Below are 25,739 nucleotides of genomic sequence, written 5' to 3'. Positions count from 1 at the left end.
TGCACAGAATCTGCTCATATCTGCTTACTTGAACACGCACACACACACACACAAATGTTTTTTTTATAATGCAAACATATATATATATAAGAAAAATAAATAAATAAATAATATATATATATAAATAAACCAGATTAATCTGATTTACCTATATTTATCTTTTTTGGCTAGTAGAAGTTCTGAATGGCCGGTAACTTACATTTTTTGTAGCTAAATTGTCCGTTGAGTGAAAAAGTTAATTTCAAACCCTGCATGTAAATGTTGCTTTTATGTGCACTGTTCAGTTTATATGAAGAAATGATACACAACAAAGGCGTCTGTGAATCTGAGTTCAAGTATTAACCCCAGATCATCTGCAGTGTTTTTAACAATCCCACAGACAGGACTATCACACACTCACACACTCGTGCTTCATCGACTCGAGCGCCGCTGTTCGTGTTCTGGTGTAACGAGGGCACAGGATACACACACTACCGTTCTCAGCGTAATTGTAGATGGAAATGTGTAATGATAATATTATAAAAGTCCACTGATGATGTGATGGAATTAACAATAACACTCAGGCTAACTAATAGTTTAGTAAACAAATGATCCTTGTATGTTTGCATATGCAAAAAAATGATGTAGCCTATGTTGTGCATGAGGTCATAGTTAAATAACCTAGACCTTTTGCAAACTTTTATTGTATTTTGCTTTTGTAAAAATTGTGTTCTTGCCACAGTTTATTTATTATTATCATTATTGTTTATATGTAGCCTACAAGACACAAATGTATGTCAAATTACAACAACTGTACTAGGACAGCTGCAGAATTATATCAAAGCACAAGAAAAGAAAATTAAAGTTAGTTCATTCATTGTTAATAATAACTGGTAATATTAAAAAAATGTGGTATTTTGCGGAGGTTGAAACTATTACGATATAAATAAATGATCTCTAATGTTCAAGAATGCAAGCTAGAATGAGGGATGCACATGTAAGAATGGGAAGCACCAGAGCCTGAGAACACGTGTCTCGCGCTGAATGCTGCGCATGCGCTCTGACGTGACGGACAAACCACGCCCATCGCCACGATTCGCCAGACTTCAAACATCAAGACAAAACCGGAAATGTTACGACAGAAAATGAAAGTGTCTGAACTCTACTCTAAAACATTTGGTTTTACCGTCTCAAAAGAACGCGTGTAATGTTGCAGTGTTTAAACGGTGCTATGTGAGACAGTGGAGTCGAGCCTGTGGTGGATAAATCACGGCATGAGGAAAGACTGGACCGATGTAAAGCTGACAGCCTCGCGCGATGTCTGCAATAACAAGAGCACTGACAGCCGCTGTCCTGCTTCACATGGGTGAGTGCGAATCAGTTATGATATATCATAACCTGTGTGTGCTCTTCTGTTTAAGAGGAGGAACACTACAGTTATTGACATGTGGAGCATATGACATCTGAAACGGGTTATTCCATCTCAACTCAACAAATAATAATAATAATATACTTCTCATGCGGATTTTTTTTATTGTTTGGTTAACTCTTGAAAATCAATCAAAAAAAATTAAGCTATTCTTTATTGTGCGTCCATTCTACTAGGAATGCAAATTATATATTTTTGGAGCATAATAAGTGTTCGTACAAAAGAACATATAAACTAAAACCAAGTGAGTTGTGTCGTGTTGACTGCCAGTACCTTTTCACATCTCACATTAATAATCATCATAAATTAGGCATCACTCGAAAGCTTAAACCCTTTAGTATTCATCACATTTAAACTTCTAAAAATCGTTTAAAAAAGAAAATGGAGTAAAATAACTTACTGTAAAGTCTTTTTTTTTTTTTTTTAACTACAGGGGAGAGTGGGGTAAGTTGTGCCAGTTTTTACTCAAAGTGACTTTAAAGTGAGGCCATGGCAGTAATGCCTTCAACTTAAGGATGTACATATATTTCAGGATGTGGTGCATCCCTGAGAACAATAAGTTTGGATCTGAAATAAATTGTTTCAGAAATATACCTAGCTTTTGGGAAAAAAGTGGTCTCATGGCACAACTTGCCCCTGGTGCGGGGGAAGTTGTGCCTTTGGGGGAATACATTGGGGTAAATTGTGCCAGTGATTTCTGAAGTAAAACAGAACATTTTAATGTTATGAACCATAATGCTATATGAAAGCAAGATAAATTCAATACAAAATTACTAATTTAAGGTTTATTTAGATATTGTCCCCCTGGAATACCATAGCATGCGTTTGTCCTACTATGGTCAATTGCATAGGGATTTTGTACTGAACATAACTCTGGATCACAGTGTCATAGAGACAAGGGGGCGGGCTCATTTTACTCAAACGACCAATCAGTCTCTCAGGATCATTGTGAAGCTATCAAGCTATACCCTAGCAACCATTTAGAGCACCATAGCAACACAATATATGATATTTGTGAATCATTTCAGGCAAAAAGGCTTTGGCAAATAGATGTCTGTTGACATAGCGCTGTCTGTCAATTATGTAACATATAAGAATAAAGGGACTAGGCTAATTTCTAAACATCCTAGTGTGACATAGGCCACTTAAAAACGGAATAAAACTTCTCTTTAATAACATAGTGCAGTCTCAAAACTGAAATCAGTGTGAGCTAAATTAAACAAATAGCAGGCAGGCCTAAGTCAAACAATGATGAGGCATGCCCATCTCCTCACTTCTCAAGATTATCCCCTGTGAGTATGGAGGTCTAGGTGGTCTGGATCTGGCACAACTTAACCCAGGCCCTTTGGCACAAATCACCCCAGACCCACAAGTTTGGTTCAGTTCAACCACATGCGGTTCATGTCATCTATACATTACACACCCCATCGCCAAATGACGCTTGGAACCTCAACAGAGGTGGTACCATTTAAAGCGAGCCGAGCCGTACCGTACCATGCAGTGGAAAAGCGCCAAAGTGTGCCACAAATAAAACTCATAGACAAGGGTCCTCCCCCATCCCCCTCCCCTGACAATACCGCCAGGGGCTTTTCTTTTTACACTAGGTTTTGACAGACTGTATTTATTTCCGTCAAGGTCAGGCTGCGATGTCAAATGTATTCCCGGGAATGAGCGATGCGCTTTCCGCTTTTAAAGTTTTATAATATAAGTAGCCTATATGGCTTGAATGGTTTAAAAGCATTAGCAAGAATAAAAGCGCATCATATAATGTAACGCCATGCAGCCAAAGGATGACAGAAAAAAACGGATTAAATATTTACTTCCCACTGAGTCTTTTCCCATTTCTACCAGTAACGCTTATTCAACTTCCCGCGTCTAATACCTGCGCAGATATCGAGGCACAACTGGGTTGTAGTTTGCCAGGTTGAGCTCACAAATGGGTTGAAATGTGTATGATGTGTTGATTGCGCGAGTAGGGTGGGTTTCATACGAGATCTGGCAACTGGACAACCTTGGAAGAATATACGACAGTTCACCATGACGTCACAACAGTAATAGACGTTCTTCCGGGTGGCAAAAGCTGAAGAGTTCCTATGGCAACGCTAGTAAAGGCCCACCGTCGACAGTAAAAATGTAAAAAAATAAATAAAATGTAATTAAATATAATGCTTTTTTTTAATCATAATAACAACTGTGTGTTTAATGATATAAGTAAAAAATATAATAAATATGTAATATAGTAGGCCTACACATAATTAGCAAAATACTCTCTCTTTAGTTCTTTTTTCTAGCCAAAATAACGTGCTATAGCCTATCATGGTCATTAAATGGCTTTCCTGAGGTAAATGTTATGTGACAATTGTTCTCCAGCTGTTATATCGACCTTTGCGCGGTTGAAAAGCACTGATTGGTCGATATTATGTATGAGGAATATACATTTCGGTAAGTTGCATGAGAAAATGGATGTGTGGCGTGAGAGCGTGCGAAAAGAGTCTCACGGTGAATGCGTGAGAGTGGGCAGCCCTCTGTTACTGGCAATGAGTCTCTTCATCAAAAGAGACAAGTTTACTAATATTAGTCTCGATTTCCCCGGCGGAAGATAAATGCTCTGCTGTGATTTTGTAGATGGACCGTTTTGAGAATACAGGAAGCAGAGTTGAAGGGCAAGCAGGGTTGGCAGCAGAAATGTAAACGTTGGATGAATCATATAATTTAGCGGATCGTTAAGATGTCCTACTTCTGACGACACGACGTCCACTCAGAGCCGCTGAAAAACAACAAAAGTAGGAAACTGTTGCAGTCGCCGGCTGGATCTCTTCAGTTAGTCAGTGGACGCCGCTCGCGTTCTGCCACCCGGAAGTATCTCGGTGCCTATTGTTTATAAACATTCTGAAAAGGCCTATATTGATGTGATTATTCATATAACGACGTTTGGGCCATACAAATAACGGGAGTTTCACGGGAGAAATAACAAAATGGGAGGGGGCGGGAGTGTTGACAGGTAGGCTATGTCATAAACTGAGATTTAATCTGTACTCTATGCACGGTTAGATTTAGTTGTGTTATGTTTGAGATGATTCACAGCCATTGGTTTGCCTGTTGTTCGTCCACTTCTAGTAAACGAGCCATGACATATGTTTGTTAAAAGCTTGTGTTTTACACTGAGGCTTTAAAACGGTGTCGTTTGATAAGTTTGCCAGGATGAGTGTGTGGTGGCAGTGGCACGATAAGCAGCTTGTGTGGTGAAGTCGACAGGAAACATGAAGAGAAGTGTAGAACAACACACACACACACACACACACATCCGGCCTTCACTTCTAACACAGATGGCAGTTCATGTGGCCTGTTTGTACAAAAGTGTGTGTGTACTTGCAGTATATTTATTTTCCTTTCAACTTCCTAGTTTTAGATACACTTCTAATGGGGAGACTTGAATTTCACACGCCTTATTCGAATCAGGTTTTTTATTATCTTAAAGGAACACTCCACCGTTTTTTGTAATAGGGCTTATTCACCGTCTTTCCTTCATTCAGATAGGTGGGCAAACGCATTTTTATCTCAGTGCATGCGTTGTTTTAGTTTGGAAGTGCCACTGCTAGCTTAGCTTAGCACAATGAATGGAATCCTTTGTTGCCAGCTAGCATGTCGTGAGTAAAAGTGATGAAAAATAAAAAACACTAATTACTTCTTGTGGCCTGCGTGTTCACAACGAGTACAAATAGCAATGCAGATTAAGACTAGGCGATTTCCTAGGCAGATATTGACATGGGACTATTTTGGGGGGAAGCACAGGCGAAGCACTGCTGCTTGGGTGCAGAAATATGCTTTTAAATCAAGTATAAAGCATTTATATCGCATTTTGCGTAGCGGAGCGGATACGCATTTTGACTTCAAAGTACGCTGGTACTATTTGTTACTCTAAACTACGCAAAAACCTGGTGACTCCTCTGCACGCGCAGTCCTCAAATCAAGCAACAGCAGAAGAAGAAAAGTTCGACCAATCATAGCGCTGGGTTCATTCCCCAAATAGCAAGCGGGGATGATTGACAGACGCGTAAGGCCTATCATTAAAAAGAGACTGAAAATCGACACCAATAAAGAATCCCGCTCGATCCGCCTTCACTCCCGCCGTCTGGCTGATGTCATAAGCGAGGAGTAGTCACGGTACTTCTGACTCTTCTGAGGGAAACGGCCTGTGCTCGATGTGGAAAGTTGAAATATTGTATTGAGTTAACTTAATCCTCTGGATTCGATGATGGATCGCATGGATTATCTTAAAATACTCCGTTCTTCATGGTCACTCAGATAAGAGGAAGACATCATTCAGCCATGCAAATTATAAAATGCTCAAGAAATGCTGAACAATAAATCTTAATAAACTTGAAATCGCTATGGCTTCGTGATTATGACAGTGCTGTGATTTGTGGATTACCGATAAGCGCGAGTCTGGAGAATTTATTCATTCTCAGTGCTAAGAAACGTAGCCTTCATGTGTTACGTTATTGTGTTAATAATAACTAAAGTACCTAATTATGTTACATATTTATTTTGTATGAAAACTAGCGCGTTCGTTACTTGCGTTAAAAAGTACCGTTGTATCAGTGCTGCGCGAGCTCTCTCACACACACACGGACACGCGCACACAGAGAGAGAAGATAACTGTAAAATGAAAATTGACGCGCTAAGTTTAAGCTTTTTTCTGTCAAAATGTCAGAAAGCATTTTGTATTATCCATCCGTGTTTTTAAAATTCGTTGATGACGGACGTTTTACTGTTAACACAGCCCTCGTTATATGTCGGATTCGTCTAGAATAAGTGATTCGTTATGCTATTATTGGACTCCTGTCTATTCATTGTCAACTGTTTTCTATAAATATGTTTGTATTGGCTAACATTTATTCAGCTAATGCGTGTCCTGTTTAAAATGTGCAGTGTTCAAACGCAAAGGCAGCTCGTCACAAAGAGAAGCCCTTTTCCCTGTGGGATTTAGCATCATATTTGGATATTGGAATAATAAACTAAGTAGCCTATCCTAATTGTGCACAATGTTCCTATGTTTTTTTTTTTTTACTGTTTTCTAGGGGTTTCTTAATTTTAGACTAGTTGACCAGCACACATTATATGCAATGCAATATAATGCATGTGTGTCGTCGTCGTCGAGAAATTGTATTCCTTCTGATTTTGTTTGATGCGTCGTTCTATATGCCTTTAGCTTGGGCTGTTGGAGGAAACATATGGCCTACAATTGCACAATCAGATAAGATATCAATGCTGTAAACTATGACTAGCAACAAACATTCAGCGGTTAAATCTCTAAATAATTAATATGGTACTCTAGAGTTGTGGGGGGGGGGATCGTCACTATGATCCTATGAACCAAACCTTTTACAATTGTGCCCAAAAAGGTCAATCTTGGTCTCATCCGACCACAAGACATGGTTTTGGAAGAGCAGATATTTGTTTTTGCCAAGTTTGTGGATGTTCTGTTCAGTCAGAACAGGCTTGCGTCTCATAGACAGATACGAGAGATAGTCGTCACATGTAGGGAGCAAACACTATCTGTAACTCTTTGTATTGTCGCTGTCGTCCTCTTAACAGACCCGCGTTCACTTGTTTATTGCCTTGGGAAATGTCGTAGCCTCACTTGAGCAATGCCTTTCGCCTCTGAGATGTTGTGTAATATGTTTAGTGAGCTCTTTGTGTCCATGGCTCTTGAAGTATCATGAAACTAAGAAGATGTCAGAGAAGTATTTGAAGGGTTTCACTGTTTCACATGAGCTTGATGATTAGCTCATCCTCAACACACACACACATAAACCGACTCGTGCAGTTACATTACTTTATTATTACTTTGGATTTGGGGGGGATTTGGCTAGTTTTAGTTTTTATTTTATTTTAATTACATTTTATGATCAAGCATCTACTTTATCACTTGAAATAATCGAAATAACCCGTTGTTATGCAATCATTTAAAAGTCCCCCTGTAGTCAATTATTCTATCCCTTAAAACTCCTCTTTGATCACCAAAATTGTAACTCGACACCTCATTTAGTATGCGCGGATCTATGAATATGCAAATGAGCCCCGCCTCCACTCACTCACTCAGCTCAGAGATCCACTGGTTGACGATCACACGTTGATCTGATTGGTTACAAGGTAGTTTGTGACGTCAGAAACACCAGCGATTTCAAAGCGTGTGTTTGAGACTGTCTTTGGTTCACTGCAGTTTTAAGGAGGAAATACTCAGCAATGCTGTCGACTTATGAACTTACACATGCTTTGTCTTAAAGCGTATTAAAAACACCACATAGACACATAAACAACATTAAAAGCTTCACCACAGGGGGACTTTAAGACATTTCTCCTCATGTAGAACCCTTTTTGGCATGAAGTATTCTGTAAACTTGAGTATTTTATAACTTTATCTAAATATGTTTTCCCCTTCTGAAGGATTATGCATGGACATCCCTGCCCCGGTACATCTGGTCCTGTCTTCCCAGTACTTCGTCCACTTATTGTCCTGGGAAAAGGGTCCCGGATCTCCTGATGGCGTCCACTTCTCCGTCGAAATACGGAACCGCGAGTAGGCTATAATCTGACTTTCACACACACAGCACAGCAGAACATCATACACACTAGCCATTCGTCTTAATTAGACACTGTTGGAAGTAAGTGACCGTATAAAAGTATGAATTATTTCTGCATAACAATAAATCAGATAAAAGAGACGTCCTGTATGGCATACGCACAAGCATTAAATGAGAAACAGGCTCTGAAACAGATTAGTTGTGAAAGTGTGTGTGAATGAGCGAGCGAGAGCTGGGAGGAGAGAGAGGTGAGGTCATGTGGAAAGCTGTTATATGGAGATGATGTTTGGGCATTTCCCTGAAGTTCCCCAATTACACAGGACAAACAATCCTTGAGCCTGAGATGAGTCATCAGTCACTGTGAATGAAAAGCGCATGAGAGAGAAAACGGGCTAAATCATGTGGAATGACTGACACTCTTCAAAATAAATCTTATTTCACACAACAATGCCATATAAAAACAACAATGTTTGGTTCCCCAAAGAACCTTTCATTGGTCACAGAAGAACATGTGAACCTTTCATCTAAAGATCCTTTCTTCATTAGTGACTCCGTGAATGATTCTTCATGGAACCATCGATGCCAGTAAAGAGCCTTTATTATTAAGAGTGTAGTTGTGACTGTAAATCATACACATGCTGGTTATTAGCACCTGTAACAATGATTAATAAAGGCCCTTTCACACACGGCTGGGAATCCATTCCTTAAAGAATCGAGAGTCGTTTCCCAAGTGTGGAACTGATTTCATGAAGGGGAATCGACTCCTCATTTAGAATCTGTTTCGTTTCAACAAAGCCTCTCGCCTCTCGCTAGCAGTGATTAGAAGTCCGATTCATTTCCACCAAAAGGTTCTGTCGGCTAGTTCCTTTCAATGAACCAGATCAAAAAACCATTTAAAGGTTATTTTTTGGCTATGTTGTCCACAATTTAGAGCGCTGCACGGATTTGGAGATAGTAGACCATGACGTAATCGAGGGTCTTGATCTTATTCCCATTTCAAATAAAATGCTAGTTTTTTTTTTTTTTTACCTTTCTTTCTAATAGCTGATGATAATTCTGAAAGAAAGCATGTTGAGAGCATAGATTACAGTAAAAAACACAAGTTCGACATGCATCTGATTGACAGATAAACCACACGCTCTTATATCAGGGCTGCTGTTAATGTTCTGGATGTTTTATTTTAGTTCAGTCATTTTATGAAAAAAGGTTGAACAAACTGCAACAGAAGCAAACTCAACTGATTTTGTATCCTCAATATGTCCTGAGTAAGGAAAAAAAAAGCCTCGGAGAATCCCCTCAGGGGAAAGATTAGAAAAAGACCCAAATATCGCCTATTCACACACTATGCATTTTTTTTCTCACGTGAATAGGGTAAACTTTTTAACCTTTAGATATCACCATGAAAATTCCTGAGTTGATTACTTACATCAAGACAGACAAAAAATGTATTACAAGTTTTTTTTAATTGTTTGTTAACATGGACAAACGGTGCATAATCTAATTACGTATGTGCTAATTTGCATAAATACCACAACAGATCTAAACATTGTCAACAAGATTCAACAAGACATTTTCACCTGGCTATACCCCTCAGGTGAAAATGTCTTGTTGAATCTTGTTGACACATAACAGTAAAATACTTGATGTTAAGGTCTGACTGGAACCCATTTAGGTTACCCATGAGCATTAATACATAGAGGCAGGAAGAAGTACTTTAGAAACCAGCCTTTATTAATTATTATTGCAGAGATTGGGTTTGGGTCCGTGGGACTGTTTCTGGGGGACTAGTCTGAGGGAAGAACAGGAGACAATGGTAAGAAGAATGCAGAAGACAAAAGGTAGGTAAAATAAAAAGTGAATCTCCAGAAACAGTCCCACGGACCCAGCCCCAAACCCCATCACTGCAATAATAATTAATAAAGGCTGGTTTAAAGTACTTCTTCCTGCCTCTGTATTAATGCTCATGGGTAGCCTAAATGGGTTCATTCAGATCTTAACATTAAGTATTTTACTGTTACGTGTCAACAAGATTCAACAAGACATTTTCACCTGGCTATACCCAATGTTGTGGTATTTATGCAAATTAGCACATACGTAATTAGATTATGCACCGTTTGACCACGTTAACAAACAATTAAAAAAAACTTGTAATACATTTTTTGTTTGTCTTGATGAAAGTAATCGACTCAGGAATTTTCATGGTGATATCTAAAGGTTAAAATTTTTACCCTATTCACGTAAGAGAAAGAATGAATAGGCGTATGAATATTTGGGTCTTTTTCTAATCTTTCCCCTTATGGGATTCTTCGGGACTTTTTTTTCCTTACTCAGGACATATTGAGGATACAAAATCAGTTGAGTTTGCTTCTGTTGCAACTTGCTCAAGGTTGACCCCCATTTTAGCTTAAAATGACTGGACTATTTTAGTGTCCAGTTTAATTCAGTGCAAAGCATACAGTTAAAGGTGCATTGCGCAACATTTCATGTTAAAAATACCCGTTTTTCTAACCCATACATGCTTAAACAATTGCCTGATGGGCTGAATGAGCCCTTCTCTGATCACTGTGATTGCCTCTATAATCCTGTACAGTAAAATAAATAAGAGGGATTCGGGTCGGAATCTGAGACTGGGCGTGACGTCATGCGCGTTCAGTTGCGGTGGTGCAGTTTCGCTTGTCGCCAGAGGGGGCATAGTTCTGCAAAAACACAGAGACTTGCGCAATGCACCTTTAAAGTAAAATACACATGTATTTTAGACACTCATATCTGGTTGCATCCATGCAATAACTGCATGTCCACGAATAAGCGTTTTTTTTTTAGGGTTTACTGCTGGGTTATGAGCTATGACCCATTTCCATGAGCTATGACCCATTTAAAATCAATCAGAGTTGTAGAAATGTATGCAAAGACATGAGAAGGCAACTCTCCACGACCTTAATCCTGTAGCCATGGCGAGATTAGGATCCTGCAATCGAAAACACAAACCAAGAGTCGAAATCAACAGTGAGGACTCGAACAGCCCTAGTTTCACACCGAAGATGATTTTGAACAGATAGTGTCACTGGGTGAGAACATTCACCCTTCGACAAACCCGTTGGTGAGTGTGTTGATTATGTCTGGATGGACGCTTGTTCTAACTGTGAATGTGTTTGTGTTGCAGCAATGAAGAAGTGGTGGTGAAGGAGTGTGAGAATGTGACGTCTCCTCTGCGATGTAATCTCACAGAAGCCTTATCCAATGCGGTGGAAACCTATTACGTCAGTGTGTTCGCTTCTCTGGGCAATCACACCTCGAATTCCAGTGAATGCAACCCATTCAAAGCCATTCTGAACAGTAAGAGACTGATTTCTATCTACATGAACCACGAAACATGGCTAGTGCACACAGCAGCGATTGTGTTGACTATCCTATGGCATCCATCTTATTTTTAATGTGAGAGCAGAGTGGCCATTTCGAAGGTGAGGAACTTAAATACACAGTGATAATGAGGAGATGACGAACAGGTGTGATGAGCTGATGAGTGTCCATGGCAACTGACGAGTGGCGGGAAAATCAAACAAAGGAACACGTGATGAAGGAAAACAAACTGAAAGTCCATGAAAGTGAAACTAAAGATGAATAAGTCCAGATAACTGTGACAGCATCTACTCAATCTTTTGATCAAAATATACTTGAAACTATAATCAAGTAATCTAAGTATACTTATATTGTAGGCGTTTAATCTTTTGATTGAGAAGCCTATTAAATACTTTTTCACATAGTTTTACATAGTCTTATAAACTTACATTGTTTGAACATATTGATTTATAAAGAAAACGTTCATAATTCTGAGTATCTGAATTTTTGTGTAGTCCACTGCTAATGCACACTGTACATTTAAGTACAGTTAAAGGTATATTTCAAGTATAAAAATGAATACCTAAATAGGAAGTGTAATTATAGTTCACTATATGTGATTTTACACTGATGTTAAGTTTACCTAAAGACAACGCACAAGTATAAAACTACTAAACTAGTTGTTTACTGAGAGTATACTTCAGTGTGCTTTCATAAACTAAAACATTTGCTACATGTAAAGGTGCACTGCGTAATATTTTAGGAGGATCTGTTGACAGAAATGCAATATCATATACATAACTGTGTTTTCAGTGGTGCGTAAAGACCTTACATAATAACCCGTCATGTTTTAATTACCTTAGAATGAGGCATTTCTCTCTACACACACCGCGGGTCTCATCAACATCAACATGTTTCTACGGTGGCCCTGAGCGGACAAACGCGTTTCGTCACCGTGTTGTTCTTCATGCAAAGAAGCTATAGCTAAAGCCAGCGAATAAAACACTGTCTCAGACAACGACATCACTTCCTGTCGGCCACCGTAACTTCTGTTGGGTGCGATTCACAACCTCACCACTAGATGCCGCTAAAACTTACACACTGCACCTTTAACTAGTAAACTCTCAGTATACCGATAAGTTCACTTGTAGTATATTTGCATACACAAGGAATGTACTTGTGAAGTAGTTGTGCACTCAAAGATTACTTTTATACACTGAAAAGTGGACCAGTTTAGTCCCAAGTAGCATTGAAACAGTACACTTGAACTTTCCTTAAGAATACTTGAAGTTTGCTAATAGTTTGTGAGGGTAGCAGTGCTGTATAATGTGTGTAATGTGTTGTTTCTGTGTTCTCCTGAAGCTACGATGGAGGCGCCGCTGCTGTCCGTCGCCGCGTGTAATCGCACGCTCTGCGCGAGTCTCAGAGCTCCTACTGAGAAACTGCGCGACGTTTACGAGTTATCCAGGTTTGACTATACACTGGTGATCAGCAGTGAAGATGGAAAAAAGGTGAGAGGACAGCTGAGCACTTTACATGCTGCATCTTTAATACTGTATACTTTATACAGTATATACTTGCTCATTTGACCACACTGTACTGGCACTTCTTCAACATTATCCAGGCACGTATTCTGGGAGTTATTTGCTTTTCAGAGCGAATCAAACGTGTGTAATCACCTGACCAGCTCAATAGACATGAGCTAACAGTGCTGAAGGCGAGACACGACACTACAGCACTGATCAAACTATCTCGGGTTATTGTGTAGGATATCTCACAACGAAAATCACTCCACATTGTACACTTTTAAGTATCTGCTAATGCCAAAGTTCAGTATCTTCCTAAAACAACAATATACATATGATTCAGATAATTGAAAATGAGTTTGTAGTGTCACCTTTGACTTGCTCATCAGTGTTTAATCAGTGTGTAAAACTGCTTAAAACAATATTTGTTGTACACAGTGTGCAAACATTTCATTTGACAAGTGTCATTAATATTAAAATAAATAAGAGAAAGGAAAATATTGAGCGAGGAAGGGATGAAGGAGATGGAAATGGAAATGTGACTGATAACTTTATCTTATTAAATAAAAACATATGTGGGACATAATAAATCACTATGGGGCGGTTTCCCGAACAGAGATTAAGCCTAGTCCTAGACTAAAATTGCCCTTTAAACCAGATTAACAGAAATCTGCTTTCTCGGTCAAGGCTTTAAATAGTCCTAGATTTAGTTTAGTCCAGAGTTTAATGAGCTGGTTTCCAGGTGGAAGACTAGAGTTACTCCAGGACTAAATCGAGGCTTAAATTAAACCTACCAGGAGGCAGGTTTAACTTCAGATTAACATTGTGTTTCAAAGTGGACACGTGTATTACTTGGACACACACACACACACACACACACACACACACACACACACACACACACACACACACACACACACACACACACACCTATATACAGTGCTATGCATAAGTGAATACACCCATGCTAAAGTTGACTAAAAAGAGGAATAAAAAATCATCTTTTGGAAACTGAACTTAATGCCTTAATTTAAAAAATTAGGAAAAATCCAACCTTTAAGGACACCAATTTTCTTTGTGAATGAATAATGTATCGTAAATAAATAAATGTTCTTCCTTAAAATACATGGTGCATAAGTTTGGACACCCCTATGTTAAATTCCCATAGAGGCAGGCAGATTTTTATTTTTAAAGGCCAGTTACTTCATGGATCCAGGATATTATGCATCCTGATAAACTTCCCTTGGCCTTTGGAATTAAAATAGCCCCACATCATCACATAGCCTTCACCATACCTAGAGATTGGCATGGAGTACTTTCCATAAGATCATCTCTCAATGCAAATCAAACTAGCTATTAGGCTAACTGAAATAAAACCATGCCAGTCTCTAGGTATGGTGAAGGCTATGTGATGATGTGGGGCTATTTTAATTCCAAAGGCCAAGGGAACTTTATCAGGATGCATAATATCCTGGATCCATGAAGTAACTGGCCTTTAAAAATAAAAATCTGCCTGCCTCTATGGGAATTTAACATAGGGGTGTCCAAACTTATGCACCATGTATTTTAAGGAAGAACATTTATTTATTTATGATGCATTGTTCATTCACAAAGAAAATTGGTGTCCTTAAAGGTTGGATTTTTCCTAATTTTTTAAATTAAGGCATTAAGTTCAATTTCCAAAAGATGATTTTTTATTCCTCTTTTTAGTCAACTTTAGTATGGGTGTCTAAACTTATGCATAGCACTGTATATATATATATACACTACCGTTCAAAAGTTTGGGGTAAGTACGATTTTTTAATGTTTTTAAAAGAAGTCTCTTCTGCTCACCAAGGCTGCATTTATTTGATTAAAAAAACAAACAAAAACAGTAATATTGTGAAATATTATTCCAATGTAAATCATCTGTTTTCTATGTGAAGATATAGTAAAGTGTAATTTATTCCTGTGATCAAAGCTGAATTTTCAGCATCATTACTCCAGTCTTCAGTGTCACATGATCCTTCAGAAATCACTCTAATATGATGATTTGATGATCAAGAAACATTCATTATTATTACTCTACGAGTCGTGGACCACTTGTGCTTGCACATGCAGCCATCTCGCTGTAGCGTTTTGTCACATGACACTGACAGCGGCAGGTTCTTTGCTGCGTGCGTCAGGAAAAAAAACACAGACGTCCATAGGGAGGCGTTTTTTTTATTTTATTTTTTTAAGTATCGATACTGATAAATTTAGGTATCGTGACGTTTTTAATTTCCGAGTATCGCGATACTTTTGAAGTATCGGTACACCGTGCAACACTATATATATATATATATATATTACAAACAGACTTCCAGCATTTCTTTTCTTTTATTCCATAGCTGTTGTGCGCAGTTGCTTAAAATAATTTTCTCTTGTTTAGTAAAACATTTTTTGATTGCAGTGTTTCCTTGGATTTGCTTCTCAGTTCCATGCAATTTTAACCTTTTCTTGGTTCATTCCATGTTTTATAGGCAACCGCTATCATGCTAATTCAGATTAGCACAGTTGGTTTTAAATTAATCTGGTTTATTTTAGTTCAGGACTCCATAGTCCAGGTGTAACTAATCCGTACTTAATCTGTGTTACAGAAAGCCATTTTTTAAGACACGATTAACTATTCTAGATTAAGGCCTACTCCTGGCTTAATTTAAACCCTGTCCGGGAAACCGCCCCAATATATGTGATTGGAGAACTTTGTACATGTTTAAAATCGCAGTATGTTTTAGTGGCTGAGGAATCATGATAATATGGTGTTGTGGTGAATCTTCAGCCCGTCGTTATCTCGTTATTAGTTCATTTGACCTCACCTGAGGCCCGATCATGAGGGTAGTTGAACAAACTCTGGGTTACAGGATTAGTTTCCAGTTGACCAATCCAGTCAGGCTTTGAGTTCATGGAGTGTGAGCACATAAAAGTGTGACATCATCAGTGAACAGCCAATCGTATGCCTGGAAACTGTGATTCACTTCTCGCAAGAGAGTCGGCAAGATTCACTTCTCTTTTCTGCCGACGATTAAGAGATTGAAGAATATGGAGTATATTAATGCATTTACTCAGCGAGGAAACATCTTACTTTATCAGTGCAAGGGAAAGTTATGAAGTAAGTTTACATAGTTGATAATATATATATACAGAGACTCGCATGTAGTCATTTATAAAGCTTTATCTACCGATTCACAATCTTATTTATATTACCTGTATATATTTATGTTCATTTGAACTAAACACTTAATAATAATAACTGTTCAACTAAACGTAATGGGTTACGGGTATCTTAATTATAGAAATCATTTAAAAGAATTATAATAAATAATCATCGCTAAAAGCCAGACAATTTTGTCTTTAAAAATCTTTTACCTTATGTGGAGCAGACACTGGGGAGTGGCTTTATCGCGTCAGACACGTGTCACTTCCAGTTTGGGTTTGCGATCTCTTACGATCTAATGTCAAACACTTTCACGGTGCCGTAACCCCAAGCTAAGCTGAAACACAGCTGGCGATCACCTAAACCGGCTTCGTGGTATCGGCCCAGCTCTCCCTTCCTTTCCTCTGAAGGTCCATTAGATCATTTGATCAACTCTCTCTTTCAATGTCATGCAGCAAAAAAACAAATCTCTAGTCACGTCATGTTGTTCATTTGAGTGGAAAAGCCAAATTCCCTGAAAACATCCACCTATGCAATCTTTGATCATATTCTGAATGACTCGTCTCTCTGCGTGTCTAATACAAATGTTTGCTACAGTCTTCGTTCGAAATCTTAAAGTTAAAGGGAAAAAAGGCTTTAAATATAATACTTGGAATAATTTAGCAAACATCTTAACATCTGTGCCTCCATCACTAAACGAGTTTAAGTTACTTTTACCCGAGTATGTGTTTAATCCTTTGGTAAACTGGCGGTGTGGTCCTTCACTGTGTTTTTGATGTGTATTTGTATGTTTATGTTTTTGCAGCTGCTTTCTTGGCCAAGTCACTCCAGTAAAAGAGATTTTAATCTCAATGAGTTTTTAACCTGGTTAAACAAAGAATGAATGAAAATTAGGAAATCATTATAATGCAACGACAGACGAAAGTTTATGAACGACTTCTCACGGCTCTCTTTAACAGTTGTGTGTGCATTATTTAATGTTATGTGTATGTAATTGCTGCTGTTTGTGTTGACTGGTAGTTTGAGCAGAAGACTAAAGGGTTGAGGGTTGACGTTCCCCTTGATGGTCCGGTCCCTGGCCGAAGGTACTGTGTGAATGTCAGGATGGAGGATAGCAACACACCACACAGAGATCCAGTGACACACAGAGATCCGGTGTGTGCCGAAGTCCCTCACACCACTGATGTCTCAGGTATTCAGTTTTCTCCAGACTCTAACCCTATTAGACTGATCCTGCAGATTCAATATAATGGCCAAATAAAGTGCATCAGATAATCATGTCCTCGACAGCTTTGACAAGTTGTTGTATTGGATGAATTGCATGAGACTGTCACCCAAACCCAGCAGTGATTCGTGAAGCTGCCGCCCAGTTGGTCAAACAGTTGAATCTGGATTAGAGTGATCTGGATTTGGAAATCACATGTTTTGCAATCCAGGATCCGGGAATCCATCTTAGTTTTGTGCTGGTTTTTCAAAGCGTCATTGGATTGGATATTACCAGATCTGGATTTCCAGTGTGACTTAATAGCACAAAGCTTTATATAGAGACATCAGGTAGAACAACCGTCAGCGTCGGGTCACTTGAGAGAAAACTGCACAATACAGTGATACAAACACCTTCCCCCTCATCTGACCCACGACAAATGAATAAATATATGCATTCAATGAGGGTTGCAGTTGTTAGAAGATGATTGTGTTGTCATAATACACAGTGATAAATGACAGTTAAAATCAAACATATTATTTTTGACGACTGTTTGGGGATGATTTTATGGGAGGGGGAAAATCTACATGTATTATTCTAGGCTTAACAGATCCTTAGCTACTTTATCACTGTAATTGCTGAATAAATCAAGCACAACATATAAATGTGTGTATATGTATATACAGTATGTGTCAGGCAAAAACAAGAAGGAAGGATCTAAACGCAGCAACATTATTTATTAATAACAAATAACAAAAAACAAAGAGAATCCAAACAGTAGCAAAGGTGTGGCAGTGCAAACACTGAAGAAGCTGATGCTGTACATACACAGTGAAAGATAGTCAACAGAACAGGGAACAGGAGTGAAGCTATGGCTATGGTAACCATGGCAACTGAGAATGAATGAGAACTAATGCTGTGTTCACACCAAACGCGAATAGAGCGTCTGGCGCGAGTGAGTTCAATGTTAAGTCAATGTAAAGACGCGTTTACGTGCGTCTGGAGGTCCTGCGGCGCGAATGAGGCATTTACGCGGCGCGGTGGACGCGAATTCACCTCATTCGTGCGTCCAGTTCACGCGAATTGAGCGTCTGGCGCCCGAGTTGAAAAATCGGAACTTTGGCGTCTGTTCGCGCCGCGTTAACCAATCAGGAGCCTGCTTGCTGCTGTCACGTGGTGAAGTGACCACCCGCCCGGAGCCACTCATTCAAAATGGAGTATAGCAATATAGCAGAATATAATATTCAATATAGCAGTTAACTGAGTATCACTAGAAAGAGCACCAACAGTGGTATCCGTACCACAGTTTGAAAAACATTGATAGTTTTTCAATATTTAATATACTGTTTTTAAAATTTCATATACAATTTCTAACCGAAGACAGATGGACAGGCGGTCTGCAGCTGGGATAGAGCGCCTGGTGTCCTGAAGGGTGATCCTCACTCCGATGCGGTGACTCTCTCGATGAATGCTCGATCAACATCAGCCATCTTGCAAACAGACAAGCGGATTACGCCTCAGACGCGCGTCAGTTTCGCTGCAAACTTTTGCTTTTTACACGCGTCAATTTCGCTCTGGACACGCAAGTGGATTCAAAATGTTCAAGCGTCCAACTAGACGCGGTAGACGCGAATTTGACGCGCTATTCGCGTTTGGTGTGAACGCACAGTAAGGCAAACCGATACAGGGAAAACCAAACTAAAACACAAAGAGACTTAGGGTATTTTTACATGCCAGTGATGTACTAAATACTAAAAAGGAAAACGTTTTTCCTTCACATTTTTCACGTACGGATGACAACGTTGTCAAAATGATCTCCATTCATACGAATCCAGGAAAACGACTAAAATCGCTGTATTCTGCTGCTAGGCCAGTAGATGGCGTTGTAACCTGTTAAAGAAAAAACACGCGTCTATAGACTGAACATGTAACACGCATGATGTGACCGTTTTTACAAATTTACTTTTTTGTTGTTTACACGGACACAATAACAATATCGTTTTCAAACACGTGCACTTCAAAAGTTTGTGTTTTCAGGCCCCCAAACGCAGTTGCCGTGTAAATGAACGGACAAAACGCATGAAAAGTTTCAGGTTTACTTGAAAACAGGGTCGTAAATTGTGTCAACATGACGCAAACATTGTAAGTTTTATCTGAAATCCACCCTTATACTAGGATCAGGATAATCCAGAATTATTTGGATCTTTTTACAAAAACATTTTGATCCAGATCAAAACCAAGGTTGGATTTCGTCATCTAATCCGATTTCAGAATCCTTTTATCTTCAGCTTTTGAACAACTGGGTCTAAGTCGGTATCTATTTACAGTGGTTAAGAGCTGCTGCTACAGTAATTCTCACATTGATGAAACAAACTGCGAAAATGTTTATCAAAAAAATACAATATAAACCAAACCAGGGAAACGTCAAGTGTGAAAGCACTGAACGTGAGAGATTACGTGGTTTACTTGCTGAAATACTGTGTTTGGTGAATGTGCGCTGAAGTCCAGTGTTGTGTGTGTGTGTGTTTCTGAAGTCCAGTGTTGTGTGTGTGTTTCAGATGCAGTGATCTCTGTCGTCCTGTGTCTGCTGATACTGCTGTTAGTGATGTGTTCACCGAGACTGATCTCTCGCTTCTTCTGTCTGAAGCCGCCGCTTCCAGCTGTCCTGGTGAGAGCAACACACTCTACATGACGCAAGACATGTTAGATTTGATGAAGTGATGCAGGAGAGTAATATCTGGACTCGGATCGAAGGCCTGGATCTGTGTTCTCTGTCAGAATAAATCACATACATGCACAGATACATCACACGCTAAAGGAAAAGGAAAACATTAAAAAGCATCACATGACCTCTGACATAACGAACCAATAGAAGAGAACAGTGACCACAGATCACAAGCATATTCCAACATTAACCAGATACATGCGTCATCAAAACACAGACGAACAACGACTACAGGAAATATAAACGGTTATTTTGATTACTCTTAATTAGAGTTATTAGAGTATTAGTAGACGGTTAGGGTTCAGGTTAGTAGAATAAGTCGATATGTAGTTACTTCTAGTCAGTAGCTAAAACTACTAGCCTAACTTAAAAACACTTATAAAGACAAGTAAACAGTCAGTAATAAAATAAGGGCAAATAATCAAAATACAAGCAATAGCAAAAATAAATACAATAGAGACACAAATGAAATAAGCTAGACGCTCGTTCAAGCGCAAGAAGAAGTGAACGGCCTCAGTTTAGCACTGTCTGACGCAGCTTTCTCAGAACCAGTCGAGGCCTTTAGCTTCTTCTTGCGCTTGAATATTTAAATTGTAAAGCTTTGCACTGGCCCGTCGACTGAGCGTTTGTACAGGTTTGTTCTCACAGCATTGCATTTTTAGAATTCATAAAAATGTTATCGGCCAACTGGCGTTTGACACAGTCTACTAATACTCTACTAATACTCTACTAATGCTCTATTAATGCTCTACTAATGCTCTATTAATGCTCTACTAATGCTCTACTAATACTCTACTATTGCTCTACTAATGCTCTATTAATACTCTACTAATGCTCTATTAATACTCTACTAATGCTCTATTAATGCTCTACTAATGCTCTGTTAATACTCTACTAATACACTACTAATGCTCTACTAATGCTCTAGTAATGCTCTACTAATGCTCTATTAATACTCTACTAATACTCTACTAATGCTCTATTAATACTCTACTAATGCTCTATTAATACTCTACTAATGCTCTACTAATACTCTATTAATACTCTACTAATACTCTACTAATGCTCTATTAATACTCTACTAATGCTCTATTAATACTCTACTAATGCTCTACTAATGCTCTATTAATGCTCTACTAATGCTCTACTAATGCTCTACTAATGCTCTATTAATGCTCTACTAATGCTCTATTAATACTCTACTAATACTCTACTAATGCTCTATTAATACTCTACTAATGCTCTATTAATACTCTACTAATACTCTACTAATGCTCTACTAATGCTCTATTAATACTCTACTAATGCTCTATTAATACTCTACTAATACTCTACTAATACTCTACTAATGCTCTATTAATACTCTACTAATGCTCTATTAATACTCTACTAATACTCTACTAATGCTCTACTAATGCTCTACTAATACTCTACTAATACTCTACTAACGCTCTACTAATTCTCCACTAATGCTCTATTAATACTCTGCTAATGCTCTACTAATACTCTACCAATACTAATGCTCTATTAATACTCTACCAATACTCTACTAATACTCTATTAATACTTTACTAATGCTCTACTAATACTCTGCCAATACTTATGCTCTATTAATACTAGGGCTGTCAAAATTGCTCAAAAATGACGTTTGAATATTCCCTCTAAAAAACACGAATATTCGAACTATTCGAATATCTGGTTGCGCATTTTGTCAATGACATTACCTCAATAACAGGACAAATTAATACAAAGAGACATAACTACTTGTATAGGTAGTTTATATAAGTTTAAACATATTTGACAACGTATTACCTACACAAAAACAAGTACATCAACTAATGGCCAAGACCGTAGACCTCACTCTCGCTCGCTCACTCACTCGCACTCGCAGGCACTCTCTCTCTCTCTCGCCCTCACGCTCATGCTGCGTTCACACCAAACGCGAATAGAGCGTCTGGCGTGAGTGATTTCAATGTTAAGTCAATGTAAAAACGCGTTTATGCGCGTCTGGAGGTCTTGCGGCGCGAATGAGGCGTCACGCTCGCCGTGCGTCATTTTCGCTTCAAACTTTTGCTTTTGACGCGTGAATGGATTCAAAATGTTCAAGAGTCCAACTAGACGGTAGACGGAATCCGACATTGAACGCTCCGAGCGAGCTGTGCTGTGGTAAACATAGAACTTTTCCGACATTGAACACTCCGAGCGAGCTGTGCTGTGGTAAACATAGAACTTTTCCTTAACATGAAACGGTAAATAATCAAACCAGTGGAAGCCTGCAGTGCATGAAACTGCTGTATCTAACCTTATTCATGCAATATCTATTCAGTCAGTACAGTAGCCTACACTTTAGTAATGTTTCTGTTTAACGTTAACGCTTCTTCCTGTTACCTGTCCCTGACCCTTCAGGCAGCGCGTCCACTCGCAAAGCAGACAGCCGCGCCTCTGCTACCGCGGGCGTTTTTCCACATTCGAATATTAATTTTCACATTCGAAATTCTGTTTTTTTAAACTATTCGAATATATATTCAAATTTAGAATATTCGTTGACAGCCCTAATTAATACTCTACCAATACTCTACTAATGCTCTATTAATGCTCTGTTAATACTCTACTAATGCTCTACTGATACTCTATCAATACTAATGCTCTATTAATACTCTACTAATGCTCTACTAATACTCTACTAACGCTCTACTAATACTCCACTAATGCTCTACTAATACTCTACCAATACTCTACTAATGCTCTACTAATGCTCTATTAATACTCTACTAATGCTCTACTGATACTCTACCAATACTAATGCTCTATTAATGCTCTACTAATACTCTACTAATGCTCTACTAATACTCTACCAATACTAATGCTCTATTAATACTCTACCAATACTAATGCTCTATTAATACTCTACTAATGCTCTACCAATACTCTACCAATACTAATACTCTACTAATACTCTACTAACGCTCTACTAATACTCTGCTAATACTCTGCTAATACTCTACTAACGCTCTACTAATACTCCACTAATGCTCTATTAATACTCTACCAATACTCTACTAATGTTCTACTAATACTCTGCTAATACACTGCTAATACTCTACTAATGTTCTACTAATACTCTGCTAATACTCTGCTAATGCTCTACTAATACTCAACTAATACTCTACTACTGCTCTACTAATACTCTGCTAATGCTCTACTAACGCTTCACTAATACTCCACTAATACTCTACCAATACTAATGCTCTATTAATACTCTACCAATACTAATGCTCTATAAATACTCTACCAATACTCTACTAATGCTCTACTAATACTCTACCAATACTAATACTCTACTAATACTCTACTAATACTCTACTAATGCTCTACTAATACTCTGCTAATACTCTGCTAATACTCTACTAACGCTCTACTAATACTCAACTAATGCTCTATTAATACTCTGCTAATGCTCTACTAATACTCTGCCAATACTAATGCTCTATTAATACTCTAATACTACTACTAATACTCATTAGTTTGTTCATTGGTAACATGAACAAACAATCAGCAGCTGTATTTATATTAACTAACATTAACAAAGATGAAAAATACTGTTCATGTAAGTTAATAATTAAACTACTAATACTCTACCAGTGTGTGTGTGTTTCAGATGCAGTGATCTCTGTCGTCCAGTGTTGTGTGTGTTCCTGAAGTCCAGTGTTGTGTGTGTGTTTCTGAAGTCCAGTGTTGTGTGTGTGTTTCTGAAGTCCAGTGTTGTGTGTGTGTTTCTGAAGTCCAGTGTTGTGTGTGTGTGTGTTTCTGAAGTCCAGTGTTGTGTGTGTGTGATATCGTTTCAGAATGCAAAATTGCAAGCATTTAATACATTGTATTCTTGTAACAAGTAGCAACTTTATTAAAATACAAGGTCACATGGGTCAAACACTACGATGGCTGGCACATATTATTTTTTCCACTCAATTATGTTGTAATAACGAAATATTATGCCGTAAAAACGCAATTTTTTCTCGTAATAATGAGATGTTGTCGTAAAAACGTCACAGCATCTCGTTATTATGACATATAATAGCTTACCATTAAAAATGATGAATGATGAATGTTCAGGGTACTTGAGTGGAAATTAGATTCCTGGGAAATGAACTAAATCCTCTGCATTATTTGAGAGTAGACGTGAGACGTAAACTAATGAACATTATTGTAAAGTGTGAGCATAACATCGCCTCATCAGCTCAACTTCTGTCATTTTGACCCTGTATAACGAATGCCTGTTGTTTTCCAGAGCTCGATCGAGAGCGGGAATAAAGTCCTTCTCTTCACTCCCGCTGAACTCATCAACACACTCTTTGAGGACAGAGACTCGGTCCAGAAGACGAAGAGCAGCGACGAGGAGGAAGACGAGGAGGAGAGCGTGAAGTACGAGAGAATAGTGGCACACTATCTGGACGCTCGAGGTTCCCCTCTGCTGGTTTTCCCAGTGCCCTCTAGCTGTGACTGGAGTGGCGATGTTCACGCGAGCCTCAGCTCCTCCACAGACGCTCAGAGTCTGATTGTGTTTGAGCCGACAGCTTCTCCTCAGGGAACGAGTCCTCCTCAGAGCTCCAGCATCGCTCTGCACACACAAGAGGACGACGGAGAGAGCGCTGCGGATGTGAACCTGTTCTCAGTGACCATACCAGGAGTTTCTGCTGAACCTGAAGAACCCTGCAGTGTTATAGACGAGCTGCTGTTATATCCTCAGAACCAGTTACTGACCCATCCACAGTCACTGAACTCCACTGGGAAACACATTCCACAGGAACAAGAGGAAGACGACGATGAATGTTCAGGGTACTTGAGTCGAAATTAGATTCCTGGGAAATGAACTAAATCCTCGGCATTATTTGAGAGTAGACGTGAGAATATTAAAGGACACGCAAGCATTTAAAGATGATTCATGTATTTTTATACTTTTTTAAAGTGTTTTTTTTTTATTGTTCTTGTTTTTTTAGTCTTGTTTTGAATATGCATTTCATTCTGATGAAGATGATGACGTACAAACATTATTCTTATTGCCGGATGAGGAACAGAAAGTGTTTATCTCAAACATAATTTCATATTCATTCATTTAGTCATTTTTCCAGTATTCTCGGATATGTTTAGGTCTCATAGACCGTTCACACCATAAATAACAATAACTATAACAATAACTACAACTATAACAATAACTATAACTATAACGACACCGGAATCACACAATTTCTTTACAGCTGATGAATGTTAGACAGTTTTCCTGTAGCTCAAACAGTGGAGCGCTGGCGCTCGCGACACCAAGGTCATGGGTTCGATTCCCAGGGAAAGCAAGTAAATGTGTTCTTGAAATACACTGTAATGCAGTCGCTTTGGATAAAAGCCTCTGCCAAATGCATAAATGTAAATGTAAAAACCATCAGAATCCATCCAAGTTTAAGAAGCACGTAGACGACAGAACGTATTTTTATAGTTCCGGTTATTGGTGTGAACGGGTATTAAATCTTGTGCTGCCGTTCATTACGAACAAAGAAAGACATCCGTCTGTTGTTACTAATGATATTTTTAATATCAATTAAATCGTATTTTTTATTGAAAATATACATAGAGCAGATCTTTACTGTAACTGTAAACTGCTATACTGTGGAGTGTTCGGCATTATATCACACATTTCTGTACGGCTGCTCTGAAACTGTGTATTGTGAAAGGCTATACAAATAAAACTGACTTGTCTTGTGCACAGAAGTGTAACATTAAACACCTTTA

General features: G+C 38.6%; 1 protein-coding gene across 2 annotated transcripts; it reads left to right on the top strand.

The window, feature by feature from the left end:
- The first annotated feature begins 1,092 nt into the window (after positions 1 to 1,092).
- Positions 1,093 to 25,739, top strand: crfb2 (cytokine receptor family member b2). Of its 2 annotated transcripts, none has more exons than XM_084421136.1 (7): positions 1,093 to 1,345; positions 7,859 to 7,991; positions 11,156 to 11,328; positions 12,694 to 12,842; positions 17,053 to 17,224; positions 19,795 to 19,904; positions 24,247 to 25,739. In XM_084421136.1, exons 1-7 carry the CDS (start codon positions 1,297 to 1,299, stop codon positions 24,811 to 24,813), a joined length of 1,353 nt encoding a protein of 450 aa, XP_084277262.1. In that variant the 5' UTR covers positions 1,093 to 1,296; the 3' UTR covers positions 24,814 to 25,739. The 2 variants fall into 2 exon arrangements, with proteins under 2 accessions (XP_084277262.1, XP_084277261.1); XM_084421135.1 differs by having other exon boundaries at positions 19,771 to 19,904.

Source organism: Rutilus rutilus (assembly GCF_951802725.1).
Source record: "Rutilus rutilus genome assembly, chromosome: 10".
Lineage (NCBI taxonomy): Eukaryota > Metazoa > Chordata > Actinopteri > Cypriniformes > Leuciscidae > Rutilus > Rutilus rutilus.
Note: the sequence above shows the minus strand (reverse complement) of the source record. Positions and strands in the feature narration are given on the sequence as shown.

Bases quoted from the DNA above. Each gene is read 5' to 3' on its own strand.
- crfb2 (XM_084421135.1), top strand. From the start codon at position 1,297: ATGTCTGCAATAACAAGAGCACTGACAGCCGCTGTCCTGCTTCACATG. The intron at 7,992-11,155 runs GTAGGCTATAAT...TTTGTGTTGCAG, and splicing joins GTCGAAATACGGAACCGCGA to CAATGAAGAAGTGGTGGTGA. The intron at 17,225-19,770 runs GTATTCAGTTTT...GTGTTTCTGAAG, and splicing joins TCACACCACTGATGTCTCAG to TCCAGTGTTGTGTGTGTGTT.